At 37.3% G+C, this 18,370-nt stretch overlaps 1 protein-coding gene across 3 annotated transcripts in view; it reads right to left on the bottom strand.

Annotated features, from left to right (window-relative positions):
- Positions 1-18,370, bottom strand: part of LOC126291561 (zinc finger protein 544-like) — a 164,357-nt gene that overhangs the window by 87,209 nt on the left and 58,778 nt on the right. For all 3 annotated transcript variants that reach the window (XM_049985077.1, XM_049985075.1, XM_049985076.1), the window contains exon 3: positions 3,120-3,221. In XM_049985077.1, the coding sequence (XP_049841034.1) occupies positions 3,120-3,221 (102 nt within the window). The remainder of the gene's footprint in view (positions 1-3,119; positions 3,222-18,370) is intronic.

The raw sequence follows: 18,370 nt of genomic DNA, 5'->3' as shown, positions 1-18,370 counted from the left end.
ACGGCAGAGCTCCAGAAACTTGGTGCAACAACTCATGCGCTGCTTGAGGCGTAGCACCGTATACCAATCCTGCCTTGGAGGCAGTTAAGTGGGAGATGTGTCTCAGAGCTGCATAGTGACAGAAGGTGATGCGAGTCTGGATACGCACGTAGTTTATGTATCATCCAATAGAGGACAGTATTGGAAAGGGGACTGATTTAGTTTCGATTGTGCCAACTAGAGTGCACTAAAGTAATAGAATGTTTTTCATAAACTGTTCTAATATTTTCGTAAAGTGTTGTTATGTTTTGTTTGTGTACGTAAAATGCTACAAGTGTGTTTTAGCGGTCTGAATGATTTGTGAGTGTGGTTTAAGCTTAATATGAAGATAATTGTTTAACGAGTTATGTAGTAGGATTTAGTGTGGGAACATTTCGAAGAAGTATGGATATGGACAACGAGGATTTTTGTTGAATAGATTTGTAAAGTAAGTTTATGGTAAATGGAAAGTTAATTCAGGTATAAATAACAATTGTAAATAACTTTATGCATAAGCAGAACTTCAGCATATTAGATAATTACGTCGGTAAAAAGTGGAGTCATCAGGTTTACTACTTTGTGATTGGTTATTGATGAAAAGTGTGGATTGATGCGGGAGAGTGTTGTTTTGCTATTGACTGTTGAGTAAACTGACCAATGGTAAAACAGTATTCTTTGCACGCGTTTCTCTGCTGGTAGAGAAGACTTAGAGTATTCTAGAGAGGAGTTGGAGCCTAACCATGAGACAGTTCGAACGTGTGTAGGAGTAGTTCCAATAGAAACGATAAGTTGCTCGATCTAGCAGTGTTTCATGCATCAAAAGTGTGGTAAAGTGATGGCATACTTATTCTGATGGGCGTGTAGAAATTTCGGAATTTTTAAGTGAATTGTGTGACGAGAAAAGACATAAATTCTGTGTGGCGTATTGAACAGGTCAGTGGCTAAAAACTGTGACTGCATTTGGTACCGACAAACTTAATATTTGGCGAGCATTCTCAATCAAAAACAGTCAGTATTTTTGTAGCTATTACGTTTTCAGGAAATGCAACACCATAAACTTGCTAATGTGGGTGAAAGGGATTGTGCCAAAAATCAATCCAACAATTGGCAAAGTCTAAAAGAAAAGTTCATCAAAACAGTACAAAATTTAATTGCACTTCAAAAGTGCAAAACGCCCTTGGTGGAATGTGGGTTGTGAAACAGCAGTTAACTCTCAGAATGAGGCATTCAAACAATGGAATAGTAACAAAACTGAAAATACATACAACACCTTTCTAGCTGTAAGAAAAGAAACATCTAAATTAATCCAACAGACTAAAAGAAACTGAAAAAATCCCAATGTTTAGGAATAAAGAAAAAAGACTTCCAAAAGAACAATAGGAGAAAAACTAACCGGTCACCAACCTCAATGTATTTATTTCAAAAATGAAAATGGCAGTTTGGCTCTTCACAAGCAGGAAAATTGTAAAGTATTGCTAATTATTTTGAAAAACTACAACCACAGACAACTAATAACAAAAGTCTCTCACAATGATTACTTGCTCAAGCCCAAGAACAGTTAGAACCTAAAATTGGTGAATACAAAGAAGGCTTTAGATCAAACAGATCGTGTTCAGAACAAATTCTTGATTTAAAACTAATCCTTAGGCTCCAAAGGATTTCTGGTAACAATACTGCATTTCCATTTGTGGGTTTTAAAAAGACCTACAACTCAGTTGATTGTGAATCTCTTTTCCAAACTTTAAAGTAACAAGGGCTAGATAATAAAACTCTAACACTGGTTAAGGACACTTTAACCAACACTAGCTCTAAAGTTAAATTCATGGGAGAATTTTCTGAATCATTTGATATAAAGACTAGTGTTAGACAGGGAGATGGGCTCTCCCCATTACTATTTAACTGTGTTTTAGAAAAGGTAGTTATGGAATGATTAGAGTAAAAGTACAATCTAAATATAGATCAATGAATCATGTTAGGTACAAGTAATATCAGAGTAGATTGCCTTGCCTTTGCAGATTATCTGGCAATTTTAATTAGGTATATTACCACAGCTCAAAAACAAATTGAAATTGTTAAAGAAGTTGCGGAAAAAATTAGGACTACAAACATCACTCACAAAAATGGAGTTTTTGAACAAGAAAACATTTATTTTTAATTACTAAATGGCTGAAAATATTAGCATTCATAATGAATCCAAATTTGGTACAACAATGAAAAATATAAAATAGAAAAAAAGAAAGATCCATATATGGAGATTGACCAATATTTTGATGTACCTAACAATAACACATTTCACAGGTGGTTATCAAATATCAATTTACTTTCACATGAGCAGTAATTAAAAACAACTAGACTTTATTTTTATGAACAGACATCATTCAAAATTTCATAACTAATATTTCAATTTGCTAATAAATATGTAATTTAAATGAAAGTGACAAATATTTGCCTTCTAGCAAGATTCAGTCCAGCAAGTCCATGGTTCTCAACTTTTACACTATACAGTGAGCTACCACTAATTATATTAAACTGATTACAAATATTTTCTATTTACAGCATTAACAGCATCCAGCAATCTTTCAAACTCTACAGATGAGTGTATTTAATTATTTTTAGTTCTTTGTTCTACTGTTATGGGAAATTCATATTTGCACAATGACCTTCATACTCTACAAGCAAATCAAAGAGGGTCACAACCTGTGAGGGCTCTTGTAGGTACACACAGACTCAGCCAATAAGAAATGAGCAGTGAACATCAGCAGGAAGATAGCCTGCACTAACAGTTACTGACCACTTCACAGGAAGCAAAATGGCTTATAGTTGAACAAGTATTAGTTTCCAGACACACTTTTACAGGACCGTTTTTCCTAGTTTCGACCAGTACTATCCATTTTAAGAATGTATGATTTTTAAATATGCTGTATACCTTTATATAAGAAGTATACTGCTTTGGGTCATGCATCTTTCCCTTCCACTATACTACTTCCACCTGGTGGTTCATAAGCAAATCTTTCTACAGCAGCTATTTGACATACGGCTTGACCTATTGTACTTGCCTGCCAGCAACACACTAGTGGTGGACGGAAACAGGCAACACTCACCTCCAAGTCATCCTTGATCACTGCCACCTCATCTTCTTCATCCTCTGTCTTCACAATACTGAATGTGCCAGGCTCGAGAAAATCTTCTGAAGTTGAACATTCCTGGAACAGTTTTTAAAAATGCATAGTATGGACATTGCTTTTTTGACAACAAAATAATTGATGATAGTTGAAATAGAATAGATACAAAATGACTACTGGGCAGAACAAGAAAAGCATTCCTGAAAAAGAAGAATTTGTTAATATCAATACATATTATAAAAGCATATATATGTATGTATGTTAAGCTCATTGTAAAAATCATCAGTCACCATAGTAAACACACACAGATGAATTTTTAACCGTTTAAAGATGTAATTGTGATTCAGTAATGTTCTCAACCACATAAGCATTGCCTCCATGTCAGCATAAGGCAGTAGAAATCAGTGAAACATTTATGTTTCAAGCAGATATGGTACGTAAACATGGGTAAATATTTGGACGTGACAGAGAGGCAGAAAGAGTCAATCACATTTGGCCATATGCACAATCATATAGTGAGTGAAGTTGCTGGATTTGTTGGGGTTTTACAGCAGTCTTTTCAACATGTCTACAAGTAGTGGTGTAACACACATGACCCCAAAATATGGCATCAGAATTGCAGTTGGAAAAACATCCTGACTGAGGACCGGAGATATGTTTCACATCTTGTGAATCAAAACTACTTCCAAACCTGACAGTAATTGCTGCAGGCAGTTAGCTAAGGTCCATCCCAACCTGTTAGTGAGAAAACATTGTGATAAGAACTGTACAAAAATCATTATTTGGAGTCAATCACTCTGCAAGAGGCCATTCCTCACAGAGATATATAAAATGACCACAACAATGTTCACTGGGCTGAAAGACTAGACTGGTTTTCTGTACAGCCCCCAACCCTATTACATATTGACTTGCCTGCAAAATCATCTGACTTGAACTCCACAGTAAATCTGTGGGACATGTCAAACAGTCAGTATCACTCAACATCACCATCCCCACAATTTGCTGCTATTATGGGATCAAATTCTCAGCGAGTGGCTTAACCTGGATGTGATGTACCTGCACCACCTTGTGGACTCACTTCCTAACCAAATCCAGGTGTTTATCAAGTTCAGGTGTGGAACTACATGGTATTAAGTGATGCATGTAATGATTTCTCTACAGTAATATTTTGTCCTACGAGCTTATGCATGTTCCACATTTCCTCCTAAACCACTGGATCAATTTCAACTAAATTGGTACACATACCACTTACTGTCTGGAAAGAACCACTGTGAATGCTTACTACATTTTCATGCAAAAACTGTTGCATCATGCATAAATATTTAGTTTATTACTTCTTTACTAATGACTATATTCACAACAAATTTTACAGACAATATGCATACATATCTCTGGATGTACCAGCAAAATTATATCACTGTATGACAAACAATTCAGGAGATGTCATAAAAACTAAGATGTTTGAAAAACAGCCAAATCATGTGTGACATATTAATTTACTACTACTTGTATTTGTAACAAATTCTGCAGTGTGTCTACACATACAACAGGATATACCTGCAACATAATATCACTGTACGACACATAGTTAAGGAGATATGATATTATAAACATTGAGATGCATGAAAACAAAACTTCAGGGCTAAATAACTAGATACAAGTGAAACTGTGTACAAATATTTGTGAAATATGTTAAATATGTGTGACGTATGTGAAGTATGTGCATATGTGAGCAAAGGCTTAGGCAAAAAGCTCCTTCTAACCACTGGGTCAATTTCAACCAAACTTGTTACGCATCTTACTTGCTGTATGTACTATATGGAAAGAAATAGTGTGGGGGTAAGAATGAGCAACATCCTATTGGGGACAAAGTGATAATGTGGCGAGAAATGGGGTGAGAAACAGATGGACAGACAGAGAGAGAGGGAGGAGGAGGAGTTGGACAGACAGATAGGGGGAATGAGGAGAAGAACACAGATATATGGAGGACAAAGTGCACCCTGAGAGGGGCAGGAGAAGATGGATAGAGAAAGGGAAGAAGAGCTGAGCAGAGAAAGGGGAAGGAGAAGATGGGGAGAGAGATGGGAGGGGAAGGTGGACTTACACATGGACTAATAGAATTGGAATAAATACATTCCTGGACAATGCTACCTACTTAGCTAGTATAATATACATTTATGTGGGGAGTTTTTCTTGAGTGTATGCTTGAAAAGACCTGATACATGGACAATAAACAGTTCAAACAAGAAGAGAAGAGAAGAGAATATTTTGAAATGCGGTGTAATAGGAGATCACTGAATATTAGGCAGATAGGTGAAATAACACATGGGCAAGTGACAATCAAATTGCAGGAAAGAGAAATTTATTGCATAACTTGACTAAAAGAATCCACTGTATCCTGAGGTTCCAAGGAATTGTCAGTTTTGTAATGATTGTTTTTCATGTAATGCTCAATTTAAATTGATCATCTGCTGTTGTTAGCGATCAGTGTTAACAGTTTCGCAAGGTTTTCATAGCTCATAATAGATGACACCCTTCTGATCCCACCAAACACCAAACATTGTCTTTTTTCCAAAGTGATTTGGTCTTGCAGTGGATGTAAATGGTTTTTCTGGATTCACCCATGATTTACAACACTTAGAAGTATCAAAATATACCCATATTTCATCACCTGTCACTATTCGAATCAGGAATGATTTTCTTTTGTATCTGGTGAGCAGCATTCCGCAAATGGTCTTTTGATTTGCTTACTGTCTTTCATTCAGTTCACATGAAACCCATTTTCCCACTTTCTGCACATTTCCCATAGCTTTCAACCAAAAAGAAATGGCTTTCAGCATCACATTCAATTGATCCATGAGTTCCTGTTGAGTTTGAGTATCACCTTCATCCAATAAGGCCTGCAATTTGATGTCTTTGAACTTATTCAGTGGTTTCTCATGCTCATCATTTCTCATGTCAAAATCACTACTTTAGAATTTTTTAACCACTCAAAACACTGTGCTTTCCCAAGAGCATGTTTGCAGAAAGATTTGACAAGCATTTTATGAAATTCTGCAGCCATTTTCTACGAATGATAACAGAAAAACAATACTGTCCACAAATTGTAGTTTGTATGCAAACAACTCAACATGTTTATGGGTTTGAAACTGATACAAATGTATAGAATTTGGGTTACTGTGTGTTGACACTTGTCGTCAGTCATTACAGGAAGCAGATGCTGCTGCAGACGCATTCTCACAGGCCCTACACTGATGGCTAGCAACATCTATAGGGAAATTTTGGTTTCATTCTTCTACAACTGGTATACTATATTTGTAGACATCAAAAACAGCCAACCAGAAATTCAGAAACACATTAAAAATCAACTACTACAGTGGTTTTTCACTGATTCATATGGGCAGACAATTAACGGAGGCACGAGCACCAGGAATATATTTCCAAATATGTGAATGGCTTGAAAACTTTGTAAATAAAAGAACACAGTATGTTGTCCTTGATCTGACAAACAGTGTGAGCAACAATCAGCATCTGTTTGGAGATGATGCTATCGTGTACTGCAAAGTATCACCACTCAGTGACTGTAGGAGGATACAAGATGACTTAGGCAAATTGTCCAGTTTGTGTGATGAATGACAGCTAGCTTTAAATGGAGGAAAATGTACGTTAATGCAGATGAATAGGAAAAACAAACTCATAATGTTCAAACACGGCTTGGCACAGTCATGTTGATTAAATATCTATGCATAACACTGCAAAGCAATATGAAATGGAATGAGCATGTAAGGATTGTTGTAAGGAAGGCAAACAGTCAACTTGGTTCACTGGGAGAATTTTAGCAACGTGTGGTTCACTTGTAAAGGATACGGCATATAAGGCAATGGGGTGACCCATTCTTGAGTACTGTCTGAGTGCTTGGGATCCACACCAGGTCACATTAAACGATGACATCAAAGTAATTCAGAGGCAGATTGCTAGATATGTTAACGGTCAGTATGAACACACACAAGTCTTATAGAAATGCTGCAGGAACTTGAATGGGAATCCCTGAAAGTAAGACAAGGTTCTTTCCCAGGAACACTACTAAGAAAATTTAAAGAACCAGCATTTTAAGCTTGACTGCAGAACGATTCTATTGCTGTCAATGTACATTTCTTGTAAGGACCATGAGGATAAGAGAAATTAGGGCTGCTAAGGAGGCATATAGACAGTCATTTCCCCTTGCTTATTTGCAAAAGTAATGAGAAAGGAAATGACTAGTAGTGATAAAGTGTACCCTCTGTCATGCACTGTATGCTTGCAGAGTATGTAAGCAGATGAAGATGTCGACATGAATGCAATGTCAACACCACATCAATACTAAACAGTGAAAAAGAGCACATGGGAAGACTGTCCACCAAACAACAAGTTGGAACCTAGTTTTCACATCCAGAAACTGGCAACATTGGTAGAATTTGTTAACAACCAGAGCAAAATCAATAATGGATGTTCTTGATAGAAGTCATACAATACATTTTGCACACTGCTGGGAACTGAAAGCAAGGAAAACTATCTGACAAAGTTTTCAAAACAACAGTTATTCAGTCAAAAAACATTTATATGAAATGTTAGTGTATATGATATTGCAAGATTGATTAATTTAATGTTGTTGTTATGGTCTTCAGTCCAGAGACTGGTTTCACGCAGCTCTCCATGGTACTCTATCCTGTGCAAACTTCTTCATCTCTGCAACCTACATCCTTCTGAATCTGTTTAATGCATTCACACCTTGGTCTCCCTCTATGATATTTACCCTCTGCACTTCCCTCCAACACTAAATTGATGACCCCTTGAGGCCTTAATATGTGTCCTACCAGCCATTCCTCCTTCTACTCAAATTGTGCCACTAATTCCTCTTCTCCCCAATTCTGTTCAGTACCTACTCATTTGTTATGTGATCTATCTGTCTGTCTAGTATTCAGCATTCCTCTGTAGCACCACATTTTGAAAGCTTCTATTCTCTTCTTGTCAAAGCTATTTATCATCCATGTTTCACTTCCACACAAGGTTACACTCCAGAGAAATACTTTCAGAGAAAGACTTCCTGACACTTAAATTTATACTCAATGTTAACAAATTTCTCTTCTTCAGAAATGCTTTCCTTGCCATTGCCAGTTTACATTTTATATATCTCTACTTTCACTATCATCAGTTATTTTGCTCACCAGATAGCAAAATTCATCTACTACTTTAAATGTCTCATTTTATAGTCTACATTCCTCAGCATCACCTGATTTAATTCAACCACATGCCATTATACTCATCTTATATCCTCCTTTCAAGACATTGTCTACTATGTTCAACTGCTCTTCCAGGTCCTTTGCTGTCTTCGACAGAATTACAATGTCATTGGCAAACCTCAAGGTTTTTACTTCTTCTCCACGGATATTAATTCTTACTTCAAATTTTTCTTTTGTTTCCTTTACTGCTTGCTCAATATACAGATTGAATAACATTGGGGACATGCTACAACCCTGTCTCACTCCCTCCTCAACCACTGCTTTCCTTTCATGCCCCTCAACTCCTATAACTGCCATCTGGTTTCTGTACAAATTGTAAATAGCCTTTCACTCCCTGTATTTGACCCCTGCCACATACAAAATTTGAGAGAGTATTCCTGTTAACATTGTCAAAAGCTTTCTCTAAGTCTATGTGGGTTTGTCTTTCTTCAAAGATAAGTTGTAGGGTCAGTATTGCCTTTCATGTGCTAACATTTCTACAGAATCCAAACTGATCTTCCCCGAGGTCGGATGTTACCAGTTTTTCCATTTGTCTGTGAAGAATTCGTGTTAGTATTTTGCAGCCTTGACTTATTAAACTGATAGTTCAGTAATTTTCATACTTGCGAATTCTTGCTTTCTTTGGGATTGAAATTATTATATTTTTCTTGCAATCTGAGGGTATTTCACATGTCTCATACATCTTGCTCAACAGATGGTAGATATTTGTCAGGGCTGGTCCTCCCGCAACTATCAGTAGTTTTAACGGAATGTTGTCTAATCCCAGGGCCTTGTTTTGACTTAGGTCTTTCAGTGTCTGGCCTCTTCCACGTATACTACCTTCATTCATTATTCTTAAACCATGTGTTAGGTATGATTCGGTAATCCCATGTGCAAAATACTACCAGGCTCTTCCTCTTTCATTCCTTATCCCCAGTCTGTATTCATGTACTACTATCCTTCTCTCCCTTTTCCTACTGTTGAATTCCAGTCCCCAATGACTTAAATTTTCGTCTCCATTCATTATCTGAATAATTTCTTTTAACTAATCATACATTTCTTCAATCACTTCGTCATCCATGGAGCCTGTTGGCATATAAACTTTTACTACTGCAGTAGGGATGGACTTCATGTCTATCTTTGCTACAATAATGCATTCACTATGCTGTTCATAGTAGCTTACCTGGGTTCCTATTTTTTTTATTCGTTATTAAACCTACTCCTGCATTATCCTTATTTGATTTTGTATTTATAAACCTGTATTCACCTGACCAGAAGTCTTATTTCTCCTGCCGCCAAACTTCACTAGTTTCCACTATATCTAGCTGTACCCATCCATTTCCCTTTTTAAATTTTCTAACCTACCTACCCAATTAAGGGATTTGACATTCCACACTTCAATCTGTAGAATGCCAGTTTTCTTTCTACTGATAATGATGTCCTCTTGAGTAGTCCCCACCCAGAGATCCGAATGGGGGACTATTTTACCTCTGGAATATTTTGCCCAAGAGAGCGCCATCATCATTTAAGCACAGAGTAAGCTACGCACCCTTTGGAAAAATTATGGCTGTGGTTTCCCTTTGCTTTCAGCCATTTGCAGTACCAGCACAGCAAGGCCGTTTTGGTTGATGTTACAAGGCTAGAGCAGTCAATCAGCCAGACTGTTGCCCCTGAAATTACTGAAAAGGTTGCTGCCCCTCTTCAGGAACCTACCATTTGTTTGGCCTCTCAACAGACACCCCTCCATTGTGGTTGCACCTACAGTGCACACAATCCTCCCCACTAACAGCCAGGTCCATGGTTCATAGGAGGAAGTAATGTCAAATTGTCAGTTTCTACATAATGTAGTGAATTTTGCCATTTTCTCCATTTCCACATAAAAATGTTGTAAATCAGAGTACGTTAGTTTACTAATACTAGTAACTGATAATTATTTAACGTTGAACTGAAATTTTGGCCTCATTTCTCAATGCATGGATTTTCATATAAATTTAAAATGTCCAATCATTTGTGGTGTAAGGACTGATGCCCTACATTTGTTATCACACTGAAATATCCTACTTTCAACAGCCCAGTAATAGTTTTATTCCATGCCCTGACGATTTTTAGAACACACCGTATCAAAACAATGACATGCACTGGAAACATCTATAACACAATACATCAATTAAACTGTATAGTTTTTAGCACACAAGTATAAAAACAAATGTCTCCAAATTTGACACTTGGGCTTCACAAACACGTAAATCAACTTGGCACCTTCTAAGTATGCTTCTTCTATCAGTCAATCACAAGAATAATGTTAAGAAGGATAGAAGAAAAAACTAAAGGTATCTTAGTAGACAATCAGTTTGGCTTTAAAAAAAGTAAAGGCACCCGAGAGGCAATTCCAATGTAATGCTTGATAATGGAAGCAAAAGTCAAGAAAAATCGCAATACATTCATAGGATTTGTCGACTTAGAGAAGTGTTCAACAATGTAAAATAGTGCAATATGTTTGAAATACCGAGAAAAATATAAATAAGCTATAGGGAAACATGAGTAATATACAATATGTACAAGAAGCAAGTGAGAACAATAAGAATGGAAACACGAATGAAATGCTCAAATTATAATGGGCTTAAAATTCATTATGAAAGGATATAAATGATCAGATTTGCTAATGAAATTGCTGTCCTTGGTAAAAGTGAAAAACAATTACTGGATCTGTTGAGTGGAAGGAACAGCCAAATGAGCACACTTCATTGATTGAAAGTGAACCGAAGAAAGACAAGTAATGAGGAGTACCAGTGATGAGTGATAAACTTAAGATTAAAATGATGAAGTGAAGGAATTTTGGCACCTAGGAAGCAAAATAACACATGATGGATGAAATAAGCACGACACAGAAAGCAGACTAGAACTGGTAAAGAGATCATTACAGGCCAAAAGAAGTCTACTAGTATCAGACATTAACTAAATTTGAAGTAGAAATTTCTGGAAATGCATGTTTGGAGCACAACACCATATGGTAGTCAGACATGGACTGTGGGAAAACCCGGACAGAAGAGAATTGAGCTGTTTGAGATGCAGTGCTATACAAGAATGTTTGTTGAAAATTAGGTACAATGATAACAGGGTGTATACATGGACAAAAAAAAAATATTCCCAGATTTTTCACATATTTCCCACTTGAAAATACCCTTTTTCCCAGGGGAAAATACACTTTTTCCTTGTTAAGTGATTGTGTACTTTCCCTCGCAGCTGTAAAATTTATCAGTCATTTGATTGGTAAAGATTTTATAAACCAGGATACAAGTTCTCGGCACTTTAGGTAATGAAACCCAGCAAAAAAAAATATGTTCCAGAAAGATATTTGATGTTTACCAATGTGAACACTGCACATTTTCATATTATGAAAGTATAAATATGAATTCTGCCATAGACAGTATGTTAGTTACAGAAGCACTGAAACTGAGACTGGAATGCACTTTTGTCAGCCAATCATAACTCACTTCATGTTATCTCACCAGACAATGACAGCAGATATTCGGAGCATAGGATGTAGTGCAGTTAGCCAATAGGAACATTACTGTTATGTAGCACGAACACACAAATAGGAAAAGTTATTGGTTTAAATTAATATACATATAATATAGATATAAGAAAAGATAAGCTTTCACATATAGTATTGGTCTTTTTACCAAGTGTTATCCTCTAAGCTATACCAAACTAATACGTGCCAGTAAATTTTTAAATACTGACATGAATGGATGGCTTTCTGGTCTGAAATTTTTCTATGTGGCTGGTCCTCAAAGTGTTAAGTTTTAAACGGAAGTCAAATGCTCCAAGATTTGATAAATTCATTGCACATTCTCACAAATGTAATTCATCTTGCATTAAAGGAAAGTTACTTTGAATGTAATGTTTTTCAAACCATCATTCATATTTTTTCCACATCCTGTTAGAAACATACACAGTTCATCAAAAGCAGTTTGTTCTTACGAAGAAGTGCAGTCTTCATCTTAAAGTCTTTGACACATTTTGCTGATGGCAGACACTTTTTGGGTGTGCATTGTGTTTTGTTGCTGTAAATGACACATTTTCTTTGCAACTTAAGTGTGGCATTTTTATCTCATTTATGTTGAAGTGCTGCAGAACCATTATTCTGTGGTACAGGGGGAAAGTAAAATTTCCTGTTAGGCTATCATTTCTTACTAGTCAAAATTACAAGAATTTAACTGAAAACTAAAGCAATGAAAAATCCAGGAATTCTAAAAAAATCCTGTTTTTCCCAATTTTCTTCTGGATGAAAAAAATTCCCAAGTTTTTCCCAGACTTCCCTGTTGTCCCATGGTGTATGCACATTGTATAAGATAAAAAATGAGGAGGTTATCCACAGAATCAATGACAAACAGAACATATGGAGAATACTGCCAAGATGAAGGTACAGGATGACAGGACATACAATATGACATTACGAAATACCTTACATGGTACTAGAATGGATGCAAAGTGTAGAAACAGTAGGGGACAAATATTTTAGGATATTGGGTGACGGGCTACTCTGAGGGGAAGGGGTCGGAACATGAGAGGAATTCGTGGTGAATCGCATCAAACCAGTCAGGAGTCTGATGAAAAAACAGGCAATAATAGCTCAAGTAATGTGACATCATGCAATCATCGTAGTCATCACTTACAATCACTTTAAACTGTCACCTTTCAGTCTAACTTAGGGCTAAAACAATATCACGGATCAGAAAGTCACAATGAACGTCTTTCATGAAATAATAAAAATAATAATGAATAAATATTCTCAATGTTTTGTTGTGCCAACATACACACATCTGCATCATGTCTCATGTCTTGTGCTCTGACTGGCTGATGAAAGTAAACAAAGTGGACACCATGTTGATTTATATGTTTGCAAGCTGTAGTGTCATAATTAGTGATTTTCATACTTACATCTACATGCTATCCTCACCAGACAAAAAATTTGTACCTCAGTGCAAGCAGACAGATGAATCATTAAGCCTTTGCAGATTGTATAGTGATCAAACCATATGCTCAACCATGTGTGCACTGCCCCTACATGAGCATAAGGTAGTGGCACCCAGTGAAACATTTATGTTTCACGTGGATGTCACATGTCAGCACGGGTAAGCATAAGGATGTGACAGAGTGGCAGAAAGGGGCCATTGTGTTTGGCCGTGCCCATGGCCAGATGGTGTGTGAAGTTGCTGAATTTGTTAGCACTTTGTAGCTGACTGTTCAATGTGCCTACAAGCAGTGGTGTAACACAGGTGGCCACAAAAAACAACAGCAGAATAGTTGTCAGAAAAAGATCCTGCTAACGAGATTCATTTCATGGCTTGTGAATCAAAATCACTATGAAACCCAGCATGTATTGTTGCAGGCAATGAATGGATGTCCATTCCAACCTATTAGTCAGAAAACACTGAGACAGGTACTGTACATGATGAACATTTGGTTCTGTCACCTCGCAAGACAGGCACATAAGGATAGCAACAGTGAAGTTCATCAGTCTGGAAGAATATGTGACTGGTTTTCTGAACACTCTCCCACCCTATTACATCTTGATTGACCTGCAGACCCCAAGACTTTAACATTATAGAAAACCTCTGGGACATGGAACAGCAGGTAAAACACCTACATCAGCAACCCCCTGTGTAATTGCACAATCAAATCCTAAGTGAGTGGCTTAAACTGGATACTATGTGGCTGCACAATTGTCTGAACTCATTTCTCTACTGAATCCAGGTATTTATCAATTCCAGGGGCAGAATTAAAACAGTATTAAATGATGCTTATTATGATTTCTCTAGGGGTGACTAATTTTTTGTTCAGTAAGCTTATATACATATTCAATTTATTTTATGCAAAACACAAAAAATTCCTAGTCTGCAAACAGATTTCCTGTTGAATTTCCACTCATACCCCCAAGAACTAGCCAGAAAGAAGTGTCCCACTCGTCACCCAGTAGTACCCTGGACTGGAACAACTAAACCACATCCTTCGCAGGGCTTTGATTATTTGTCATCGTTCCCTGAAATGACAAATGTCCTACCTGAGATCCTGCCCACCAATCCTAAAGTGGTGTTCCATCAGCCACCCAACCTCCACATCCTAGTCCATACCTATGCCACTCCTAATCCCAACTCCTTGCCACAAGGATAACATCCCTGTGGAAGACTCAGGTGCCAGACCTGCCCAATCCATCCACCCAGCACTTCCTATTCCAGTCCTGTCACAGGTGTATTGTACCACATCAGGAGCTAGGCCACCGTGAAAACAGCCATGCCTTTTACCAACTCCACTACAGTCATTGCACAGCTTTTTATATGGGTATGACTAGCAAGTAACTGTCCACCAGGATGATAGGCTGCTGCCAACCTATGGCTGAGGGCAAAATAGACCATCCTGTGGCACAACGTGCAGCTGAACGTAACATGCTTTATTTCAATGGGTGCTTCACTACCCAAGCTGTATGGCTCCTACCCTCCACCACCAGCTTTTCTGAACTGTGCAGATGGGAGTTATCCTTACAACAAGTTTTCTGTTCCCGTAATTATCCCAGTCTCAACAGACAATAACATTCTGTCCCCACACCTTCCACTTAAAAGTCTCAATCCCTCTGTTCTGTCACTCCTTTCCATTCTCATCTCCCACCCTCTGTTGCCCTCTGCCAATGCAACCACTCATCTTTCCTGACTCCAATCCTTTTTGCTCCATTTTCACCATTTCTCTGCTCCACAACATTCTGATGCTGTACCTGTTCGCATTCTAGTCCCCACACACTCTGCTAGAAGACAGTGTTCCTCTCCCCCCGACCCCCCCCCCCCCCCACCCGCCTAATATGTATGCTACTATCCCTTCCCCACCCCCTCCGTATAGATGCTTCATTGCATGTGATAGCAGCAGTCTGGCTCGAGCTGCCAGAGTAGGTGAAGTTGGTGGCTATGCATGGGTGAGGTGTGCTTGCTTGTGTGTAGGAATGATGTGTGTTTCTCTTTTGCTGATGAAGGCTGTGGCAGAAAGCTTTGTGTAAGTGTCTTTTAATTGTGCCTGTCTGTAAGTTAACTTGTCGTCTTTACAGTAAGTAGCAATACATCTTCTCCTACATCGTTGACATATCCATTAAATTGTGCTTTCCGTCTGCTCCACTGCTGTAATTCGCTAGGCAAATGGCAGCTCTTAGTACGAAGATCTGACACCTCAAAGCACATTTCATTTGCACATTTCTAGTATTACAATGGCCAATGGAAAACATGAAAATGATGATGGAATTGTCAGATGGCTTCTCGAAGACATTAAGGATGAAGGAGAATTTAGTGACGAATGTGACTGGGGAGAAACTTCCACCATGTGCAGTTATGTAAGTCCTAATCAATCAGAATCTACTGATGAAAAGACAGACTCAGTGCCAAATAACAACGAAGTTTATTGTGATGAAGATGGTGAACTCATGAAGTCTCCTCTTTCAGTCATGCAATGAGGTTTCACTGTTCCTCACAGTGTTAACCCAAAATCCAAGCTTGAATATTTCCAATTCTTTTTCACTGCCACTCTTACTAATGAAACTATGAACGTTACAAATATGTATGCTACAGAAAAGGTACAGAAAGTTGCTCCACCTACAAAATACTCAATGTGGTACTCATGGAGGGATGTTTCATTAGAAGAATTGAAGGCTTCCATTGGTGTAATATGAAACATGGCTGGTTCACTCCGTGACAAATCAACACTCCGATTCAGTTTGACGTTCTCAGTTTTTGATGAAACTAGGTGTACCTTGTGTCCTTAGATAGTTATGAATGAAATCCATAAAAAATTATTTTTGTGATTTAATTACAAATTTATTAAGCCTTGAATTTTCATTCAAAATTGCGACACCCTGAAGTAGCACACTGTGACGTTCTCCAGCACCAGATGAGATACAGACCTGAAAGAAGCTCTTTAGATGGGCTTTCATTTGGTATGCAACATGGGGTTTAAAATTAAAATTAAAAAAATAAATAATTTTAAATTTTAATTTTCTAAAAAAGCAATATTTTTAACATTTTGAAAAAAATCACAAAATTTCCTTGCACTACACACTTACTCCTGTAAAAGTTTCATTTCAGGATCATCATGGAATCACATGTTGCAAAATTTCCAAGTTCCATGTGCTGTGTAAAAAATGACTTTCATAGAGGTTCTGGATTAAGAAATCACCAAATTAATTTTAAAAATATGACATTCAAGAACAGCTATGTCTATCTCAACTTCTTATAAGTGAGAATTAACTGTAAAGGCTCTGTTGATTTTGACCATGTCTTTTTCACACAAGGAGTATATTTGGGCTGTAAAGTCACTGTTTACCTTACACAGAATATCCACCACACAAATTCACATACATCTGGCTTCTCTGGGTATGCAAAAGGAGAGGATGAGCCACATGAATAAAGAAGTGTCACCTCTAGTTCATTTTCTTGTTCATCTTTCCCCAAAATGTATCCAAGCTATCACTTGTTATGCACTGCAGTTATGTATCTCCATTTATACCTGTTAATGACAGTGTTTCTTGGGGTTTGGTGGTCAACAGTTGTAATGAACGTTGAGCATATGAGAATATCTTAAAGATTTTTGCCACATCTGAAACAACAAGAGTGAATGCATGAAATGTTTTAGTCCCTGGGATTGTTAATGCTCTGCTGAAACGACTTTTAGGAATGACATGTATTCACCCTCAGTTCAAATTTTTAATGTACTGCTCAGCTGAAAAGCTGCCAAGGTGTAAGAATATGATTGTCATATGGATGTTGCAAATTGTCTCATGCTTTCAACCTCTTGATTGTGCCACCAACTCCACTGCCCGGTCCTTTTCCATGAGCTGTGGCTGAAAAATGCCATTCAGCCTCTGAGCAAAAATCAGCTTGATGAAAACATAGATTTAAGAAGTTTTTCTTGTTTTTATACTCAGCAGCACCAGTATTTATATATTTTGTTCAGAGTGTTTTCTCAAGGATTCAATGAGCTTTTTCTGGATGCAGTAGACAGCCACAGTGCTACGTTCAAGACACTCTGAAATAACAACATAACTGAGATGCTTTGTTTGTGTTTCTCCTTTGTGAATTTGAAAATTGATGAACAGAGTTTTGCTGGATTGTCAAATGATAGCTGCAGACCGCCTATTTTTATATCTAGCTGAATAAAAAATTTTGGGTATTTGTCATACAATATGTCTCTCTTTGCATGCTATAATGTGTAAAAAAATAAATCATGAACTGTTAATGAACTATGACGATTTTTACAGTCACGGTTCCTGATCTGCAGCACACATGACTGACTGTCTGTTGGACATTAAAACCAAAATCTTGAGAATGAAATGAAATATTGATCTGCTCTCAACTTTAAATAAAATTTTGATATCTTGATTAGATTTTATGTGCTGCACTGTATCAGCTAAAATGAACCATACACCAAATCTACATAATGCAGTTTTATCTCTGCAACTCCAAAATTTTGTCCAATGTTTAGTAAGTTTTATGCTGCACAGTCACTGTTAAGAATAACAAAAAGAAATTTAGTCTTTTACTGAGAAAAGATATCAAATTGTAAGATGTGCAGAAATCTAATTTTTTTCATGCGGGAGTTCCTGTAAAGTCACATAATAAGTGTTTCACAGCGGCCAGACACAATCTGTCAGCAAAGGCAAGCTGTGTAACAAAAGAAGTGCTCAGCACAGAATGAACAGAGCACGTGTCTGTAGCAGGATTCATTATCTCAATTCCTATCACTTTTTCCTAATGACTGACTTCTTTAACATGTGTTGAAAGTTACTAACATTGAAAAGGAAGAACGTATAATTTAAAAAAAAATGAACTTATGTCCAAATTCACCCTGTATAATTATAAATATTGGACAGAGATTTAAAAAATGCGTCCGAAAGGCAAATATAGATACACGTAAATAGCTCATGACATTTTGCAG

Source organism: Schistocerca gregaria, chromosome 9 (assembly GCF_023897955.1).
Source record: "Schistocerca gregaria isolate iqSchGreg1 chromosome 9, iqSchGreg1.2, whole genome shotgun sequence".
Taxonomy (NCBI): domain Eukaryota; kingdom Metazoa; phylum Arthropoda; class Insecta; order Orthoptera; family Acrididae; genus Schistocerca; species Schistocerca gregaria.
Note: the sequence above shows the minus strand (reverse complement) of the source record. Positions and strands in the feature narration are given on the sequence as shown.